The sequence below is a fragment of the Antedon mediterranea genome, chromosome 7 (assembly GCF_964355755.1).
Source record: "Antedon mediterranea chromosome 7, ecAntMedi1.1, whole genome shotgun sequence".
NCBI lineage: Eukaryota > Metazoa > Echinodermata > Crinoidea > Comatulida > Antedonidae > Antedon > Antedon mediterranea.
The window spans coordinates 20,663,729-20,685,185 of record NC_092676.1 but is presented as its reverse complement, the minus strand read 5'-3'; the positions used below and the strand labels follow the sequence as shown (position 1 = coordinate 20,685,185).

The window sequence follows — 21,457 nt, the reverse complement described above, 5'->3', positions numbered from 1 at the left end:
TACAATTGAAATTGTAGCATAGACAACTTGGCCAATGATTTTAAAATAAAGTAAAATATTGGTTACAGTATAACCCCCATTATGGGGACACCTTAGAGACCCACCAAAGTGTTCTTTTAAGAATTGTTCCCTGAACGGAGGTTGGACATATCTTTAAAGCAACTGCCAACGTTGTTTGTTTCACAAGGAAGTGTCCCTTTTACATGTGTCCCAAAGAAGAGGTTCTACTGTATTTATTAGTTAACTTACGACACTCTTCCTCATCCGATCCATCAGAACAATCATGCTTAAAATCACAGAACATAGAGTATGGTAGGCACGTGCCATTCCTACATGGTTGATAGCCAGTAGTGCAATTTGGACCACCTGTTAAAAGAAGTAATCATTTCAACATTAAAAAATCACTTTCTTCTCAAGAGCAGAGTGCATAGCTCTGTCAACACTAAACATTTATGTGGCCATATATGATGACCTCATAGAACTACCATATTTGCGTACATCACACTTTTTTGTAAAACTAGTTTGATATAGCAGACAGAGCATTAGTGTATAAGGCCTCCTTTTTGTTTAAACACGGATTTAAGGCTATTCCACATTCCTTCTTTGAACCAAGACTGAGAGCCACAACAACTGATTTCCACTATCATTACTTGTACTTATTTAAGTATACCTTTAATTATTTACAATAAACTTAATATCAATAAGTTGTCTTTCTTACTTGTTGGTACAATAGTGATTGGTAGTGTGTTGGTAGGATCTAAGTTGCAATCTGGAGTAAATGATATGTCATCAATAGCAATGTTATCCTCAAATCGACCTGGACCGCCTACGCCTTCAATTACAACCTATATCATAAAGATATCAGTAAAACGTTGTATCATAGATTATGTATTTCTATGCAAGATCAATTTTTCTAAAGAAAAAGTGAATCAGAGACAAATGAATTTAATACTCCTATTGACTGCCTCCTCTCTTGTATATGTTAATTTGTATATGTTAATGTGTTTGTCATATGATTGTTTGAAATTATTAGTGGTACTGTCTATGTAGTGCATTCCATTTGTCTATGATTCTTGTGTCAATAAAAGTGTCTCTTGTTTTGGTGTTGTCCTTGGATTTCGATAGTGTTATCATAGGTATTTTACTCAGATGTTTATTTTCCATTAATTAATTAAATAAATTATTAACTATATACCTGGAATTTAGTGCCGACAGAGAAGTCAACCTCACCCCTAAGCCAAACATCTCCCTTGCTGCCTCCCATGCTCCACATGCTAGTTGGGAAGTCTGTTTGTGACGTGCGTTTGTATACAGTAAGACGGTTTACATTCTCACCATACATGTGGTAGTAGAAACGCATCTAAAGAACAAACAGAAAGTGTTAGCAAGTACATTAGGGATGAAATAATATTATGTAAAAAAAATCCTTAATGGATGATTCATTCATTCTTTTATTTCAGATAAATATCCATAGAAATAGAACATACTACACATAACGAAAAAAAAAATAGAAATATCAGACTAAAAAAAACAAAATTAATAAATGATTTTACACCATCTATTGTACAATTTTGACTCCTTAACAAAGTTATTGAATGTTCTAATTAAAACATTATTGCCAGAATCAATTTGTTTTATGAAACTATGCACAAAGTTTCTCAAATATTCATAACAAGAAAAGATGCTGCTAACAAACATCATGACACCTGGCTGCTGATATAAACCAACTTTATTAAGCAAGTGGTTGGGTGGTCCATCTTTGCACCGGTCTTGCACATTGTTAATGTTTCTTTAAATAGGATCACACTTGATTGGAACAATATTGGCAATTGGAATTTACAATAGCATAATGCAGAATTAATTGTATAGGTCGCTTTTTATATTGGTGGTTTCTAAGTCCAGTTTAAAAAATCAAGAGCTCTAAAAGTCACAAATCCAGAGCTCCCAAAGTCACAAATCGAGAGCTCCCTAATACCACAATGTGTTACTCACAAGACATTGTTTATCTTTTTGTACAGGGTCAAACACCTTACTACTCAGTCTAGCCTTTTCATCGGTATTGGTGAGTGTAGTTGCCAAGTACAAGTATTTACCTGCAAATAAAATAAATTACTATAAAAAAGCTTCAACATAGTTGTTTCCATTGAAAACCTCTTCATAAGTAAAATTGAACTGTATTTATGCAGTCTTTTAAATTATATTATGTTAATTATAGGTTAGTAGGTAGTAGATTATTAACATTAAGACAGTTACAGACAGTACAAATAATACACATCCTCGAAAGAAGAATGAATGAAGGAATGGAACCCATCTACACAATAAGGTGCACAGATCTGTAAAATAACATGAGCACTGACCATCCTTTGTATTTGTTGTATGGTCAACACCGGGTGCTCCTCCTTGACCACCGGTCTCTCCAGTAGTCCAACTCCAGTCAAAATCATCATCTTTATCCTGGTTCCAGTTGCATAAATCTGACTCAAAGTCACATCTTTCAGTGTATGCTCCTAAAATATAACATATTGAATAATTTATATTAAATTTAAACATTGAATATCTATGAATTCAATATCTTTTTTCATAAAATACACTAAATCCTAACATATATATGTGAAAGAAAAGTTACACTGCTGATATAAAATTGAGGTAAAATAATACTCTGTTGGTAAGTAACAGTAAGGCCATAAATACATTTCATTTTTATTTATCTTATTTCAACTTTATTTAGAGAGGATAACTCTTCCAACTGAAACCACAGGCTATCTGGTATCTATGAGCCCCCTTTTTTAAATGAGGGTTGACATTTTTTAGATGATGCATTGATTTTCCACACTCAGATCAGTAGTTCAGTCAAAATGTGTTAACATGCTATTAATATTTTTAAAATATGTACATACCACAACTTTGTTCATCTGATTTGTCTCCACAATCATCTGTGTAATCACAGAGGAGTTTATTTGGTAAGCAATATAGCCCATTGCTACACTGGAATTCACATGGTCCAATGAAATCCCCAAGAGAGCACCCATCAAAAAAGACATCATCAAGAGCAATGATGTCACTGACATCTCCCAGATATCCTTCAAAAGCCACCTGAAGAAATAAATAGAATGGATTATCATCTTTTTATTACATCAAAATAAACCAATTTTTGTCATACTTAGGATAATTATCACAGTATCAGACATTCATCACCAAAATCATGAGTATAAACATCACAAAAACACCACCAGTACCACATTATCACTATTAATCCCAGCAACTGTGACCATTACCAGTATGCCACAACGTCTAAGATTCTTGTCTGTGTGACACACAATAAATTTTTACAAGAAATAAAAATATATACTGTACTGTAGTAGTAGTAAGATAAAAAGAGTACCATGAAATCCATACTGATTCTGCCAAGACCAACTGATGCCTGTCTCCAGAATAAGCTAGACTGACCAGTAGGGTACCAGATGTAGTATGAATTGCTGACATCATTCACATCTAGGATTTGTATATTGAATTCATATTCTGCTCCTGCAGACTGGAAGGTGATAGAAGTTGTTCTTATACAATATAGATACAATGTTTAATAGAAGAAAAGTACTACCAGGTTATATCTCACTGACAAAATAATCGTTATAATGTCATGTAATTCATTGTATGCATGCCGAGATATTGGAATATGTCCTTGCTCCCAACTTCAACTAATGGTTTCTAAGTCCAGGTGACAATTGACCAGACTTAGATTGGTCGTCAGTCTTCGCAAATCGCAAAGCCCCTAATGATTTTTAAGGAAGGATATTAGAACAAGAATATAAACAAAAACTTTAAAATGAATAAATAAAAAGTATTTCTTACCTGATAGACATACCAGAAAAACATTCTACAAGAATCACTACTACCATGTAATATAGGTGAATGCAGGAAAGCGGATGATACAAAAATACCATTGCCAACATCTACTTTCATGTAGTGACCTGTCAAAAACAATATAAAAGAAATGTGTTGGATTCATTCATTCAAACAGTGTGTTTGTTTAAATAATATGTTAGCCATATACTTTGAACAACATATCTTGTAATTCGCAAGTTATTGTTATTATGTTAGATAATAATTTATAATTAGATATAACACATACCACTTATTCCGCCAGTTGTTTTGTCATTAGATGGTATTTCAGTGGCGCCACCTTGTTTGTACTGCCACTCATAATACCCAGTGCTCACATCAGTATAACCACACTGTCCACTTTCAAAATCACAAGGTCCTGAAATTAAGAGTCAAGTTAAAGTCGAAGTTATTCTTGTGATAAGATATATTACCGAACCTACACTTCATCCATAATGCCCATAATAACATATTTATTGTATAGTATATTTTTGGAGGTTCAGTAATGAATTATTTATTATATTATTTTATTTAAAACACAGTATATTTTCAGAAGGTAAATACTAACCACAGAAGGCCTCGTCTGATTTATCAGAGCAATCTACATTCCAATCACAAAGTTGAGCAGAAAAGATGCACTCTCCACTACCACACTGCCATCTTCCTGAACCACATGGACCTACAGTTGGTCCTGTTGGAACTGCCACAGTTGTCATAACTGGTATAGATCCTGACAAAAAAAAAATGTTCAAGTAGAAAATAGAAAATAAAAAGACCTAATAGACTTCACAGTATAGTATATGGAAATAGTATGAATAAAATATTGCACTTTGTATATTGCATATTCAGTAACCTTTGTGCTCAAAATGCAAATACTGTATATTATTTAGGTACTTTTTCTATGAATCTACAAGCTTTGCTTTTTTGGTTCCGGTACTTGTGTTTCAATTATTTATTGTATTACTGATGAAGGGCCAGTGTTGTCAAAAAGCTCTGACAATTTTTCTGGCTTTTTATTTTAACATTTTGATTTATCAACGCGACTCTACAGCTCACTATGTCGGTTGGTTAGTTGGTCGTTCGGTTGGTTGGTCGGTCGATAAACACTAACTTGAGCATGTGACTGCAGCCATGTAATATGGCCTTGTTCCATTGAGATCCAGCTACTAATACCCACAGCATTGTCATTTTTCCAGTAATTTTCCTCTGGATTGATATATTGTATTACTTATATATTACATTATTATACTTATATACTGTATTTGTATTGAGTAAGTGAGTGAATAAATTATTATTTTTACTTATTATTTCTTGGTAAACAATAAATATTAATTATTGCAAGCTTGTTCATTGAGTATTGACTTAAGTTTACTTAAGTCAAAATACTCAATGGAAAAAAGTCCCTAATCAAACACACCAAATGCAGTTAAATAACTTCCTACCTCCTGATCGCTGACAACCAGGAGTAAATGAAGTGTCATCAAATGCTATATCTCCCTCTGGTCCATCTCCACGAATGCCTTCGAATACAATCTACAATAGAACAAAATATTTATAGAAAATAACATATAGAAAAGCTAAAGGTTTTGGGGTTTTAATATATTTAGACAAATTTCCAAGGATAACCATAAGCGAATTCATTCACTGTCCTTCTTAATGATGGCAATCTATTTACAAGAAAAACATATCCACAAGAAATGGTTTTATTGAGTGAGTCTTTGGTGAAGTGAAGTTGTAATTTGTCATTAGAAAAAATCCTGACATGACAGGACTTAGACCCAGGACCCTTGGTAGCCGAGCGTCATAATCATCAAGCCACAACTTCACTAGATAATTGAATAATATTTTAATAATGAACTGTAATATGTAATTGAGTTTTCAACACTTTATCATTTACCTGGAAGTCGTTACTGCTCTTCAGTACCAGGTCAACTCTTTCCCAATAATCACCAACATGACCAGATCGTGACCATAGCAAGGTGACTGGTCCATTGATTGCGGTCCTACTATACACATTCAGAGTATTAATGTTGTCACCATACATATGGAACCAGAAACGGAACTATACAAATGAATTGAAAAAATATAAATTGTTAGTTTAAATACTTATTTTATACAAATTATCCATGGAAGAGAGCTTAAGTTAGGTCTCCTGGTTATCATTTCATCTAGGATGCAGCCTGACATCTAGGCAGAGCTATTCAAGTTTCATTTTGGCTAAGACTGGGATACAACTGGATATTTAGGGATAATCTAAGTGATGCCTGACAATGACATTTAGAAATCCTTACCTGGCATTCACCTGGATTTTGTATTCTCTTGTAGATTGGACTGGCAAGTTTGGCTCTGTCACCTTTGACCCTTGGAGAGCTTGCTTCAGTGTATAGATAATAGCCTGAAATTGTACAATGCACAATTGTTGATATTAGTATTAAATAAACATCCAATATACTGTAATTTGATTATTAACTCTTTAAAACACTTGGCTTATCTCAAGAATGTTTGTTATTTCTTTGCTTCTGTGCACCAAGGCAATCTAACAACAGGTCAATGAGCTCGCCTTGCCAAGATAGGAACTCGTAACTGTCCTTTGATCCTATGCCTGGCTGCAACAAATACCAACAGTACTGTACATATTTTTCGCGGCGTGCGGTGTCTGTTAAGTGGCGTGGAATTGATCGTGTCACATCCACAGATAAACCCTTTGATCTATGGAGTTCAGCATTCTGTTGTTAGATTGCCTTGGTGCACCTTCCATTTAAGAGGAAATGTTGATATTACACAGATGGCACCCACCTGATGATGTTCCAACTGTGTGATCTCGAAGTGGTCCAGTAGCAGCATTATTATCTGAAGTTCCTCTTGTTCTTCTCCAATTAAATTCATCAGTTGTCAGTTGTGTCCAGTCACAGAAGCCTCGTTCAAAGTTACATCGATCATAATTTGCTAATGTAGAATGAATACATAATATAATTTTTAATTTTAACAATACATATATATATATATATATACAATAAATACATTTTTGACAATATATATTTAAAGCTCTGTCTACACTATCAAACTTTATGTGGCAAAAAAATGTGATGTGCTTTATAGACACAATGACATCATATAACTACCATAATTACGCATATCACACTTTTTTTGACAAACTAGTTTGATAGTGTAGGAAAAGTTACTAAACTGTTCAATTTGATGGTGCAGGTTATTTGCATCACTATTTTCAGCAATGTGTTATTGTACTTACAGCATAGATTAGAAGCCTCATCAGAATAATCACCACAGTCATCAGAGTAGTCACAGACATGAGTCTCATCTATACATGCCTTTCTGGTACAAAGGAACTGATCAGAGGAACATGTACCATCACCAACCGCTGAAAAGAAAAAACACATGTAAAAAAAATGATTTTGTACAGCATAATAATCAACAAAGTGATGAATTCAATTTAATAAAACATAATAATATCCAAATATGGATTACAAAAAAATAGGCAAAATATAAATAAAAATTAATATAATTGTTTGGGTTTCTTTTCCTTTTAATTATTTTGCATTAACGTCTATAGCTATTGCAGCACATGACAAAAAACAAGTTTAAAGATATAAATATATAAATAAAAGACACCGGTATCAGACCATCTTAGGATCTCCATCAATATATATGGTTTGCAAACTTACGTGGAAGCCCACATCTTGAAAATGTTATATCATCAATGGCAATATCACCAAGAGTATCAAAACTTCTCTGAGCTTGGATCCACACCTATGATAAGAAGTACGATATACAATTACTGAAGATCATGCTTAACAAAAAAAAAAAACCTAGTATGCTATAATATTCTAAAAGTTGAAACTATTTAAAAACCCAATTATATGTTTTCTGGAGGTTTCTCTAAGAATAATAGAATACAATAGCAACAGAAGATGATCATGTGGATAAATACCAAATTAACTTGAACCTAATATGGTAAAAAGAATAAACAAAATATTACTTTAAAATAAGCATCTTAATTTACCCTGAAGGTTCCTGTAATTCTTCCTAGTGGAGCTGATGCCAGATTCCACCTATCACCTTGATCTCCAGTGATCTCCCATGGAACCAAGAGGTAGTATTGTTCATCTAGGTACACTCGTAGGGTACCTATTGGGTTACCTTTCATGTGGTACCAGAAATGTGCCTCACAACTGGCTGCAGAATTATGGTATATTGGTGTATACAGAGAGGCATATGCGGAGCTATCGCCATTTCCAGCCGCAACATACATATACCAACCTGGTGATAAATGAATGGAAAAATAGTTTAATCAATCATTGTTCCATTTTCTTTCTCTTGAGTACTCTCATTAGCCCGAAGAATAAATAGTGTTTTCCAAAAAATAATCAGTTCTTTCTTTTATCATTTTGATTCAGCATTTTACTTATTCTTTTGTATCTTTACCACTGTAACTTGTCTTTGGACTTAGATAATATAAAAATAATATATTCCTACATCAGCCAAATAGCCTAAAATAGCACAAACAAAAATAACCATTCTACAATGCTTTAGCTAGTTACAACTTACCTGCTGCAGAAAGCAAAGTGTGATCATAAGCAGGTCCTGTATTCTCTGTTGGTGTAGCACCTCTGTATCTTTTCCAATAAAACTCACTGTCACTGTTCTGGCCCCAGTTGCACTCATCCACTTCAAATGTACAGCTGTGACCTATACACAATATTTCAGAAATGCCAATGCTAAACTTTTAATAAATAATATTTGAAATACACTTGACATTGGCTATGTAACATCCATTATGACTATACATAGGCCATCACCTTTATTCCCAGATGCATATTTTTAACAACAATAAGAAATCATAGTCGGATGCACTAAGTCCTGTTCATCTCAAATCGAAAGCTGCTTATTATTTGAACAATAGACTTACCACAGTCAACTTCATCAGCGCTGTTGGCACAATCATTAACAAAGTCACAAACTTGGTCGGACGGAATACATAAATCAGTTCCGTCATTGCAAACAAAGTCACAAGCAGATGGAGGATCTAAAGGACAAGATAATACAGTAAACAGTAAAACCGACTTACACTTTGAAGATAACTTAAACCAATAATTTAACTACAAGACATCTATACTGGAGTCATTGCAATAGAGAATACTAAGATTAAAATGTGTGTCTTTATGAAAAAAAAAGTCAAATAAATCGTTATTTTAATAGTGTTGGATTGCGTTGTAAAATTTAATTTAATTCACAAATTGACTAATAATTACTTCTTTCCACATCCAAATAGGATTCAATTTATATTCCTATAAATTAACAAACTAATCAAACTATATCAAGAAAGTACATACTAGGGCAATCACCATCAATGAATACTATATCATCAATAGCTGCATCTCCTTCAAATCCTGAACCAATGATGACCTCAAATATAATTTCATAGTCTCCATTGACCCTTGGTAATGTGGCTTGACCAAGTCGCCAAACATCTCCCTTATTGCCCTCTGTTTTCCAGACAAGGGTGTATCCAGAGGACAATGGCCATTGGCGGACTTGCAGTGTTCCCATCTGTTCTCCGTACATGTGGTACCAGAACTCAATGCATCGAGAGGATCTGCCAGAGTAGATGCCAGATATAAGCCATGCGTTGTCACCATTCGTTCGAGGAGAAGATGCCTCAGCATATAAGTATGTGCCTAAAACAGAAGAGGATAACGTAACAATAATGCAATTATGTTAATGTTTTCACAGTTGTACAAAAAAACTTTTACTGGTCCAACAATAGTTGTCGGGTTACAGAAAGGAATTCAATGCCCTTTTTTATTAGTAATTTTTTAAGCTACCTCAATCAATCACTCAATCATTCAACAAAAAATTTTACCAACCATAAGATGATCCAAGAGTGTGATCTACTATTGGTCCTGTGCTTCCTGAGAGTGTTGACCCATGCATTCTCTCCCAGTCAAAGTCATCATACTTAGCCTCAGCATTCTTCCAAGTACAAAGACTTCCAGTCTCAAAGTTACAATCACCAAATGGAAGACATTCACCATCCAATTTCACAATATCATCTATGGCAATGTCTCCTTGAAAGTTGTTACCACGGATGGCTTCAAAGACAATCTGATAGTCATTAGAACTAATGACAGTTACTTCTACTACGTGCCATTCATCAATACCAGTCCATCCATCTGACCAGAGTTTTGTGTACGTGCCAGATACTCTTCGATAGACGTTGATGGTTCCAATATCTTGGCCATACATGTGATACCAGAATTGTAGACATTTTCCATCAGTTTTTGGGTAAACAGGACTGTCCAATCGAGCGACATCTCTAAATTGCCGCGGTGATGACATTTCGGCATACATATAGTGACCTGAAAAACACAAAAGTCAATCTATATTTCCTGCTCTTCACTTGTAAAAGAAAGGACAAAAAAAAGAGAACCTATGTAAAAAAATGTATAACAAACAAAATTCAACATACCATATTTGGTATAATATGTGTGGTCAGTTGCAGGTCCTGTACCCTGACTGGGTGTTCCCCCTGAGTGCAATGTCCAATCAAAATCATCTGTTGAATCTTGTGTATAGCCACAATCTCCATTCTCAAAGTCACATCGTTCTAAAAATAGAAACAAATACAGTATGAGCAAAATTAATATAGTAAAGACAAGATTAAATACAATGATCGTAATATTACACAAAAACACTCATACAGTGGTAGAGTAGAACATTCATATTTAAAGCTAGGACAATGACAATATTGCTAATATTTAATTACCTAATATTAAATATATATACATACCAGTTGCTGGACAATCGCCTGAGTTGAACCAGAAATCATCAACAGATATATCACCCTGCCAGCTGGCTCCACGTCTAGCTTGTACTACCAACTAAGAAAGAAAATAATTTTCTTAATTGCAGGAAAATATAATAATAGTCCATTTTGTGAGATCGCTATCTGTAGAGATTCTACATACATATGCCAAAATTGGCAGGTAGGTATCCTCACTCATAGACTACCAACACAACAATTGGTTTGTGTAGATTCTGTATTTAGTATGTTTGTAAAGTGGCATTTTAATCACACAGTTTCAAAGTTTTTTTGATAGAAGTATATGAACTTACATAAAAGACGCTAGGCTCAACAATGTGTATTTGCCCATAGTTCCACTGAGGTCCAAAGGATCCAGTATGTTGCCATAGAATAGTCTCAGAGCTGCCAATAACTTTGAAGATGGTCAGTTCATCCACATGAGGTCCATACATGTAGTACCAAAAGTTCATGCAGACACCAGCTGCACCATTACCAAAGGTTTGACTTAGAAGGCGTGCTGTGTCGTTAGGTTGACGTGGGTCGGATGTTTCAATGAATAGATAATAGCCTAACATGAAATTAAATGTTATATTTAATATACAAAAAGAAACATTTAAGATAAAACTTATAAACAGTAACTATTTTAAAAATCAATACTTGTTTAATGTTGGCTATGGAGTGTAAATCTAGTCACAAATTTTGTGAACATAAAAACCAGTTGCAACCAGTTCTCACCAGATATATCTCCCTTTGTGTGATCATAGGTTGGGCCTGTACCAGCTGAAGATGTTTTACCAGTTCTTCTTATCCAATCAAAGTCATCCCCATTTTTCTCTTGAGCCCATTGGCAGATACCAGTCTCAAAGTCACAGTCATGATAGTCGGCAGCTAAATTTAAAGAGAAAAATTGTTTAAACAAAACACTATTCATTTTTTTAATGATTGTATGTAGTCTACTGTAAGATAATATTATACTATGATAAATAAACTAAAAACTTACAAAATAGAGGAACAGGATCACATCCCAAAGCAATATTAATGGTATGAAGATGACAATGATACTAAAAAATCCATGATTTATGAAGACATGTCTAGTAACTGTATGAAAATAAATGACTATTATATCAACATTAAATACACAATTATCAATGTTGTATAGTAACTTTTGCCCTTTGCCACAAATTGCATTGACTTCAGGATGTATACACAAATGCATCTCTTGTACTTAAAGGCACTCATCGCTTCTTCCGTCATCATATACTTGACTTTCTAGACGTGCACGATCAGATTGTGGAACTTTGCATAGAATGGTATGTGGACAATTCCTCACATGTGAAAAATTCCTGTATGTAGATTATGGTATAAGAAGATGGTGGAAAAACAATTGCTGGATTTGAAGTAATAACCAAATTGAAACTGAATATGTTATGTGATCAAATCATGCAGTTTGCGAGTCTAAGTAAAGCATGATAGTACAACTGTTGATGTTCACTTACGATACGTTGGTCGAACTGGTGTGGTTGGTGGAGCAATTGTTATAGCGCACAGACCATTTCTGATCTCAATATCATCCAATGCAATATCACTTTCATGGCTGGTACCACGCACACCTTCGAAAATTACCTGTAAATACAGAAACAAAACATTAACATTACGTTAATAGATTTAAAAAAAAATTAATTTTGCCAGTGCATACCAACATTGAACCACTATTATCTGATTCAATCTCAAACATTCCTGATGGTGGTAATCAATTTTACTAGTTTTTATAGAGCATATTAGGACAGATATTCACATCTAATCTTTGGCAATATGGTTTGAATAATAATACTCTAATCTATTATCAAATAAAAGAAGAATAGATTTTCTTACCCAGAATTCATCAGCTGACATCAATGTACTTTTAGAATTTACCCACAAATTGCCATAATTATCACTCCTTGACCAGATAAGTTTTGGTGAACTGTCCAACGTCTGGGTGTATATGTTGAGTGCGCCAATACCAGTGCCGTACATGTGGAACCAGAAATTCAGGCAAGTTCCTGTATGATACAAAATGAGAGTTACAAATATTCCTTCAAGATACACTGATGTTTGTTTTAAACCACTAAGACAGTTTTTTTTTAAATGAGGGCCAATATATGTTTTAACACTACTACCAACCCCTATTCAAGGGACACTATGTATGAATATTGCAATGCCAATAGCCTTAATAAATATTTATCTTTCAAACTTGTTGTTATTTACCTGCAGATGGAGAGAGATGTTCACTCACTAACCAAGCTTTATCATTTACATATCTTGGACTTGATGTTTCAATAAAAACATAGAAACCTAGAAGAGAAAATAACGTAAAATAATAAAAACTACACTGGCTACATCTATGAACGACAAGGGTAGCAACAGTGAGAATGAATAGAAACCCTAATAGACTTGGACATCAACTTACCTAAACCATTTCCAAGTGTGTGATCTGCAGTTGGTCCTGTGTAACTACTTGGAGTACCACCAGTATCCCTTAGCCAATCAAAATCGTCATTAACAAAGTCATTTGTCCAACCACACATGTCTGTTTCAAAGTCACAGAATCCGTCTCGGGGACATGCTCCATCAAGTATTGCTATGTCATCAATTGCAATGTCACCCCCGAAACTTTCGCCAGTCACAGCTTCAAAGACAATCTGAGAAAAAGTTAAATTTACAATTCAAACATGTTAATGGCTGTATGCACAGGGCTAAACAAACCAAACAACTATGCTAGCACTACCAAACCCTTCTATGATTTTAATTTGTGTATATGTTTGAATAATCTTAAACTTTACCATGGATTGAAGGAAATGGAGGAAGGATGCAAAGAAAATAGTAATGTAAAGTACCTTGTAAGTCTTTGTAGAGCCTACTATAGTGACCTTTGCCCTTCGCCACATATTGCCTTGATCTTCGTTTCTGCTCCAGGATGGATACACAAATGTGTCTCCTGTATTCCATTGATATACATTTAGTGAACCGATATGATCACCCCACATATGGAACCAGAAAGTAAGGCACTCATCGCTTCTACCGTCATCGTATACTGGACTTTCTAGACGTGCACGATCATTTTCTACACGTGGACTTGATGTTTCAACATATACGTAATGTCCTAAAATGAAACAAAAATGTCATCAAAGACAGATTATCAGCCTATGAATTCACCATTTAAATGAAAAATCAATTTATACTCTCTTCACTTGCCATGAATGTATATAATATTGGCAAAAAAAGCTTTGGTATCTTACCTAATGGTGTACCATATGTATGGTCAACCTCTGGACCAGTACCAACGGATGGTGTACCATCAGAATCACGCTGCCAATCAAAACCAATAGTGTCATCTTTGGCATTAGTCCATTCACAGAAATCGGCCTCAAAATCACAAACAGCTGAGAATCAAATAAATGTTTAATTAAGTAAAGGTTACTACATTTTCAGTACTGTACCATAAAATATATTAGAGGTCAAATTGATACTGCGAAGAACTGCATTTGGCTAACTTACATGATGCAGGACAATCTCCTGATAAATATGAGATGTCATCGAGAGCAATGTCCCCTCCAAATGATTTGCCAACGAAGGCTTCAAAGATGATCTCGTAGTTTAATGCACTAGAAACAGTTTCGTGGGCTATTCGCCATTCATTTGCTTGTGTTCCCGTTTTTGTCCAAATCTACATAATAAATATAAAGTTTAAATAATATTTTAATTTTTAATTATCCTATCATAATTCTCAAAGCTTTCGCCACACACTCTACAACGAAATGACATAACTAGCTCACTTACCAGATTTTTAACTCCGGCAATCTTCAGGTAAACATTTAGATTAGCAACATCTGGGCCAAACATATGATACCAAAACTCTAAGCAGTAGTTGTTAGAAGTAGGTGCAAGATCTCCAGACTTTAGTATGGCAGAGTCTCCACTAACCCTTGGTGATGATGTCTCAATGTACACATAGTAACCTAATAAAAGAAGAAAAAGTCTCTTAGATATAAATGAATAGAAATGGTAACAACCATGAAATGGTATAGATGTGCGGCATATTATAAAAATAATGAATTGTTCTGAAATTCAGAATTTTCCAGAAGATGGTTGCAACATAACAACCAAACGTTGATACATTCTCATACATAATTTATGTAAGTTTGGAAACACATGTCAAAGATGCTACACAAAATGTATATTTACCTTTTCCAGTAGTGTGATCAAATTGTGGACCAGTGTTCACAGAGCCTGTGCTTCCTTTCTGAAGACTCCAGTTGAAGTCATCTGTAAGATCTTGCTTCCATCCACAAATGTTTCCATTCCCATTACCTTCAAATGTGCAGGTGAGATCTAATACAAGAAAAAGGTAAGATTTATAAATCAACGAAAGAAAGCAAAATTTGTTTAAATAAAGTGTTTATCCTTCTGGAATGTTATACAATCCTTGTGCATTTTGCAACTATAACTTTGGCTGAATCATCATGTATACCGATCAACAGTAAAGCCCTGTCTATAGTATCAAACTATAGTTTGACAAAAAAGTATGATGTGCCCAAATATGGTAGTGATATGCCCATGGTAGTGATACAACATCATCATGTCCATATATGGGCACATCACATGTTTTTGTTACAACCAATTTGATAGTGTAGACAGAGCTTTACATGTTGTATAATCCATGTCTACTACTTACCTGACTGGAATCCAATACAGTTAGTGAATACTACATCATCAATGGCCATGTCAGTCAATGCATTAGAGTCTTGGAAATCAGAGCCTGGTGTTGCTTCAAATCGAATCTGAATAAAATAATAATATCAAGACACCAATTTAAATTTGATATAATAGTGAAAAACAAGTAAACACTATTGTAATAATAGCTTATAATAATCACTTGATTTCATTAAACTATTGTGTTTTGTTAATACAGTCAACTCTCCCAATACTAGACTCTCTGAAAACTGGAAACTGTTTCTGTTTTAAAGGTGGTCCTAAATTCTCCGTTACCATTAAAAACACATTTGGAATGCTATCTGAAAAATCAGACACATTAAGCCATCTCAAGGGTATCCGGTATTAGGCGATTGGACTGAACAACATTTTACATATAAAACGCTCTATGACTTACCACATAATTGCCAGCAGTTCTTTGTCCAACAATTAAGGTGGCTGAGTTCCATTGGTTACCTTGATCTCCAATCTTTGTGACCAGAGACTGTGGAATTAGGCCCTCATAGACAACAGCAACCAATGTGCCAACGTTACTACCTCGCATGTGGTACCAAAAGTCCATTTCACACCTTTAAATAATAAAATTCAATAAAATTGAAATTTTCGTTTAATAAAAATGAACTGAGAATATTTAATTTACAAAGTAATATGAAGTTAAATCTAATATAATACTATAAGCTAAATTTTTAAAAAAAGGTATTATGCATTATTACTTAAAAAAAAAAAAACAATATGAACAATTTTTATGAAGTTTTGATAATGGCACACTTTTATGGCCAATAAACATTTCTGGTACTGTGGTAGGGACAGGCTATAAACTCTGAACACTTGTAATACAGATAAAAAACGATTCCTTGATTTAATAACTTACTTTGGTCCAACATCACCCAAATCTGGGGCAAGCAATATTGCAGTTGTTAAGAAAGAACCAGTTGTACTGTCAACATACATGTACCATCCAGCAGCAGTGCCCAATGTGTGGTCATTGGGAGGGTTGTAGGGGCCAGTTGCCGAGTTGCTTGTGTGTCGTTCCCACTTGTAACGTCCATTGCTTAGACCAGTCCATCCACACTGACCAGATTCAAAGGTACAGGTGCCTTGGTAGAATAAATTTTATTTCATATTAAAAAATGTTTTCACATAATACTATACGTAGAAAATTCACTAATATTACAATAGAACCCCTATTAATGGGACACCTTTACATCCACTTTAAAGGCCAGGTGCGGGCAAAAAAGTTCTATTGATCATACATTCCAATAATTATCGATCTATAGTTTCCCCTATGTTTCATAATTTTTGGGATTTTATTTGTGTTACACGAACTTGTTGAAAATAAGCTCTTTCTTATCAGTGGGGGGATAGTTCAAATTACACAGTAAAATCTCTATTTTTTGTACACAAATTTTGTAAATAGAGAGGCATTTTAAAAAGCTATGAAAACTAAACAATGTGGTAAAAAATGATATCAGATGACTAAATATAGGTAATATAACTTGAATATTACATTTTTATTCAACTTCAGATTTTTATTTTCATGCTATAGCAAAAATTATCCACCGTATATCCACCATCTTTTTTCACCTTCTAGGGAGTCACCAGACATGTTATTACATTAGGTTAACTACCGAACTACTGAAAAAAATTCTTCCTGGTTTTTATGGAAGAATTTTGCCAAATTTTGTATTTGACCATATTAAGGGAAATTCATGTTTTTTCGTCTTGATTTCTGTTACAAATATTTGATTTATGTACAATTAACCAAAAATGTTATTAAAAATTATTGCCTGTACCTGAGCTTTAAATAAGTGTGTCCTCAAATAGCCTGCAGTGTTAAAACATATATGTCCCAACATTCATTTTATGGCAAATTATCATCTAAATCGGGGTGTGCCCTGAATATGGGTATCCCAAATAAGGGATTTAATGTACTAAACATTTAAATGGTGGCTATATAGAGGTGTACAATATTTACCACATTCAGATTCATCAGAACCATCGGAACAATCATCAACACCATCACATTTCTTCTGCACATCAATACAAGTACCATCTGTACAAGCGAACAAACCGGTGCCACATGGTGGTGCTGTGGTTGCTGGTGTCGTGGGGCTACCTGTCGGTATGGTAGGCAAATTGTTGTTGGACCGTACACAATCAGTAGTAAATGATGTGTCGTCAATTGCTATATCTCCATATATACCATCACCAACTGTTGATTCTATTATAACCTGGAAAGCCTGCGACTTTATAAAAACTATTTCACCACGTTCATAGTAGTCACCAAGGTTTCCTGACTTGGACCATTCTAAGGTCAAAGGTCCATTAATGGCAGTACGGGTGTATACGCTTAATGTTCCTATGTTTTGTCCATACATGTGGTAGTAAAATCGAAGCTACAGAAAAAAAAGTATAAAATAATAAAAAAGTTGTAATATTTACGCAATTTAATTACTGTATTATTGTACAGCATGTATATAGTTCTGAAAAAACTGTTGAGTTTTTCAACGTTTCGATCAATATACTTCAATCTTCCCCAGGAGTAAGAATGTACTATTGTTATTGAAATTGTTGTAATTATAAAGTTTCTTTTAGTAGTAACAAGAAGTCCATACCATACAGTTGCCAGAACTAGTGGCTCTGAAGTTCATGCTTCCTATCCTAGCACGATCACCCTGCTTTCGAGGTGATGATGTTTCCAAGTACAGATATCTACCAGATTCTAAGCCTGTAGTATGATCACGTGTAGGCCCTGTGTAATCGGTAGGTGTAATACCAGTGTATCCATACCAATCAAGTTCATCATTAAGCAGTTGCTGCCATGTACAAAAACCTTGTTCAAAGTCACACATATCGTAATTTGCTGCAAAAATAAATATTGATAATATCAAGCGAACGCATCTGAGACAGTCTCAACGATATTGTAGTTGGCTGTATGGATCTGGGGTCAACATTCCTTCAGCCTTTTATAGACGGAGCTGAGATGTACTCTCTTCCGAAAGATGTATTGGGATTTTTAAGTGCAAACTGGACCTCCAGTCCTATCCAGTAAGACTCTTCTACCTATTCTCAAGGTATGCCTGGAGGAAGCTATGCCAGTTTCTACCACCAGAACTATTCTCAATGTATGTGGAAGCTATGCCATACTATAGCTGGCTATGTTTTACAGCTCCATGCCTTAACCATCAACTAAACAAAAATTGGGTAAAAAAATATTGATTTTAAAATATTTCTGTAGGTATTCAATGGCAAACTTACAGCAAGAAGCTTCATCACTACGATCACCACAGTCATCAGTCAAATCACAAAGACGATCATTATTGACACAGCTTCCACGGGAACATTGAGTTTGACCTGCTCCACAGTTGCTTTGAACGGCTGTTGAAACAAATAATTAGTAATTGATTTTAATCCAAAAAGTAGTATTCTAAATCGTTAATGTAGAAGTATTGTGTTGTGTGTATGCAGCCTTTTTTACTGAGAGTAGTGTATATGTAAATATTTTTATAAATTTTACTTTTCCATTGTTTTGGATCTAATAGTGCGTACAAAACTTACGTGGTAAATTGCAGTTCTTGAAACTCACATCGTCAATGGCAATATCACCAAGAGTGGTGTAAGATCGTCTAGCCTCAAATTGAATCTATAAATTTTAATAAAAATACCAATTAACAAAAGATTTACATAAAAGGTGTAATATCTATTATGGAGTAAATCAAGTTTTTGGCCAATTCAAGTAGGATTTAATAAGAAGTCTTACCGTGAAAGTGGTTGATACTCTACCAATACCCAACTGCATGTTATTCCATTGGTCCCCTTCATCTTCTGTGAGATATATCATTAAGGTTTTTGTGTTTCCACTTCGAAGATATACTGCAAGATCTCCAATATCTAAAAATATAATTCATCTTTGAATTAGTAACATATACATAAAAGTGAAAATGTACACAAACAGTCTATGAGTGAGATATCTACTCTACATATGTCATTAGGCCTATTCCCCAAAATATGAAAAAATATGGACACCCTAAAAAAGGGTATAGTCCATGCACCGTAATAAACATCTCCCATAAATGACATTTTCCTCAAGCTACAATATCATTATACTGGTAAATTAGCCATAGGAATACTGACCTGAGCCATACATATGATACCAGAAGTCCAGCATACAGGTTGCATAAGCATCATTTAAGTCTGGAGATAGCAGGATAGCTTTAGAATAGCTGGAGCCTGTACTTGCATCAACATACATGAAGTGGCCTGTAGTAAAAATTTAAAAATCATAATAATTTATTCCAGGTATATTTATTGTGAAAAAAGGACGAACAATGCCACAAATAGCTGGAAGGCTGAAACTGTAACATTTTATAATACAAAAAAGTAAAAAGTACTAAAATGTATATGCAATTAAAAAAAAATATTCAAATAAACGAAGAAGTACCACTAAACCGAAGATATAACAATCATTTTAAAAAATCATTAAAACCACTGCACAAGCAGGCAAAAAGTGATAATCGTTCATCGAATAAGATTCATTAAAATGGTACATACCATTGGGACTTCCAAGTGTGTGATCTCTTGATGGTCCAGTATTGGCAGATGGGGTTGAACCTTGACCCATGTCCCATTCGAATGTGCCTGTGTCAAGAGATTTCCACCCACACTGTCCACCCTCAAATGTACAAGTACCTACAATAACAAAAGAAACACATTTTTTTATGTGTAGAGGTTGATGGAAGTTTTTTCAACCAACAAAACTGAGCCATTTAAGATGTTGCCCAATGTTATAATTACTGCAACGATATGGTTATCTAAACTTCTTTACCTAAATTTCTTGGTATGTACAGCATATTGTGTCTCACAATTGATATTTTTTGTGCACTGTAACTTATTGCTTGTTAATTGGATATAAGCTGTTTCAGCTTTATAAGCAAATAACAAACAAGTAGTTATTAAAACTTTTCTAGGTATGCATATTGTTTATTTATATTTACGTACCACAGTCAATTTCATCACTACCATCATTACAATCATCAATAAAGTTACACACTAATGTTTTATCAGTGAGACAGTTCTTGTTTTTACACTGGAAAACACAGGGTGGTGGATCAGTAGGTGCTCCACATGTTCCGACATACAGTTGTGTGTCATCTAGAGCCAAATCACCGAGGTAACTTCTGCCAATTACTCCCTCAAACACAACCTACAGTAGACAAATGAATTATGATTTCATACAATGTAATACCATTAATGTTGTAAACCTGTGTAGGTCTCGCAATGCTATGCTATGGCATTGGGCAAGGGTCTAAAACCCATTGGTATATTTTTTTACATCTTTCCTCACCATTTGCCAAGAGGGATGTTTTTTTTATTAGGCTTTGAGGGCTGTATAGCAAGTGCATTTATGCCTAGTCTAGGTGTAGCCACTGCGTAATTATAAAAGCTAAAATAGGAAAAAAAGAAAGTCTACCTCAAACACGGTTGTTGTGCTCTTAACATCAACAAGTGCATGCTGCCAATAGTCACCCTGATCACCACTAAGTGTCCACTTAAGCTCCCAGCCTGATGGGTCAATGATGGCTGTCTGCAGGTAAACATTGAAAGTACCAGCATCCGCACCATACATGTGATACCAGAAGGACAAACAGAAATCCTGATTTACTGGGAAAGATTCAGACACAAGCCATGCCTGTTCTCCGATCACTCGTGGGCTTGAAGCCTCAATGAAAACATAGTAGCCTAAAGATAAATACATTAAATATGTACACATGTTACAATAAAGGTAAAGGTCGACCTGTATTCATTCTGAATGAATGAGCGGTTAGGAGCTACTTGTAATAAGCCTAGGCATTATGTGGCAGGGTGGCCATTTCCTTTCTACACGCCACCTTATCCACCCTAGTATTTTAACTCATTGACAGGTGAGTGGACTGAGTGACTTTTATATTCAGCGGACACCCCTATTCAGGGGATAATTTGTTGGGTCCGGAAAGTTTCTCTGTA

At 34.6% G+C, this 21,457-nt stretch overlaps 3 protein-coding genes across 3 annotated transcripts in view; all 3 read right to left on the bottom strand.

Moving 5' to 3' along the window:
• LOC140055491 (MAM and LDL-receptor class A domain-containing protein 2-like) overlaps window positions 1-9,462 on the bottom strand; it is a 31,504-nt gene extending 22,042 nt beyond the window's left edge. Inside the window, exons 1-13 of the mRNA XM_072100833.1 lie at window positions 9,422-9,462; window positions 5,777-5,882; window positions 5,322-5,412; window positions 4,448-4,609; window positions 4,130-4,258; window positions 3,850-3,968; window positions 3,383-3,532; window positions 2,898-3,093; window positions 2,358-2,507; window positions 1,993-2,093; window positions 1,196-1,360; window positions 719-845; window positions 250-366 (exon numbers count right to left, since the gene is read on the bottom strand). Coding sequence (XP_071956934.1) covers window positions 250-366; window positions 719-845; window positions 1,196-1,360; window positions 1,993-2,093; window positions 2,358-2,507; window positions 2,898-3,093; window positions 3,383-3,532; window positions 3,850-3,968; window positions 4,130-4,258; window positions 4,448-4,609; window positions 5,322-5,412; window positions 5,777-5,882; window positions 9,422-9,462 — 1,654 coding nt within the window. The remainder of the gene's footprint in view (window positions 1-249; window positions 367-718; window positions 846-1,195; window positions 1,361-1,992; window positions 2,094-2,357; window positions 2,508-2,897; window positions 3,094-3,382; window positions 3,533-3,849; window positions 3,969-4,129; window positions 4,259-4,447; window positions 4,610-5,321; window positions 5,413-5,776; window positions 5,883-9,421) is intronic.
• Window positions 7,537-9,245, bottom strand: LOC140054835 (apical endosomal glycoprotein-like). Its single transcript, XM_072099928.1, has 5 exons — window positions 9,227-9,245; window positions 8,807-8,923; window positions 8,446-8,586; window positions 7,901-8,157; window positions 7,537-7,647 (listed from the first exon to the last, which is right to left on the bottom strand). Exons 1-5 carry the CDS (start codon window positions 9,243-9,245, stop codon window positions 7,537-7,539), a joined length of 645 nt encoding a protein of 214 aa, XP_071956029.1.
• A 294-nt stretch (window positions 9,463-9,756) lies between the features above and the next one.
• LOC140055490 (MAM and LDL-receptor class A domain-containing protein 1-like) lies at window positions 9,757-21,305 on the bottom strand. Its single transcript, XM_072100832.1, has 27 exons — window positions 21,287-21,305; window positions 20,925-21,193; window positions 20,453-20,657; window positions 20,006-20,143; window positions 19,589-19,714; window positions 19,215-19,345; window positions 19,013-19,097; window positions 18,713-18,832; window positions 18,070-18,317; window positions 17,430-17,850; window positions 16,326-16,551; window positions 15,852-16,023; window positions 15,417-15,522; window positions 14,927-15,073; window positions 14,522-14,700; window positions 14,240-14,408; window positions 13,981-14,124; window positions 13,579-13,844; window positions 13,152-13,383; window positions 12,950-13,036; window positions 12,575-12,744; window positions 12,199-12,325; window positions 11,438-11,590; window positions 11,014-11,270; window positions 10,688-10,778; window positions 10,367-10,504; window positions 9,757-10,256 (listed from the first exon to the last, which is right to left on the bottom strand). Exons 1-27 carry the CDS (start codon window positions 21,303-21,305, stop codon window positions 9,757-9,759), a joined length of 4,926 nt encoding a protein of 1,641 aa, XP_071956933.1.
• Window positions 21,306-21,457: the final 152 nt, after the last annotated feature.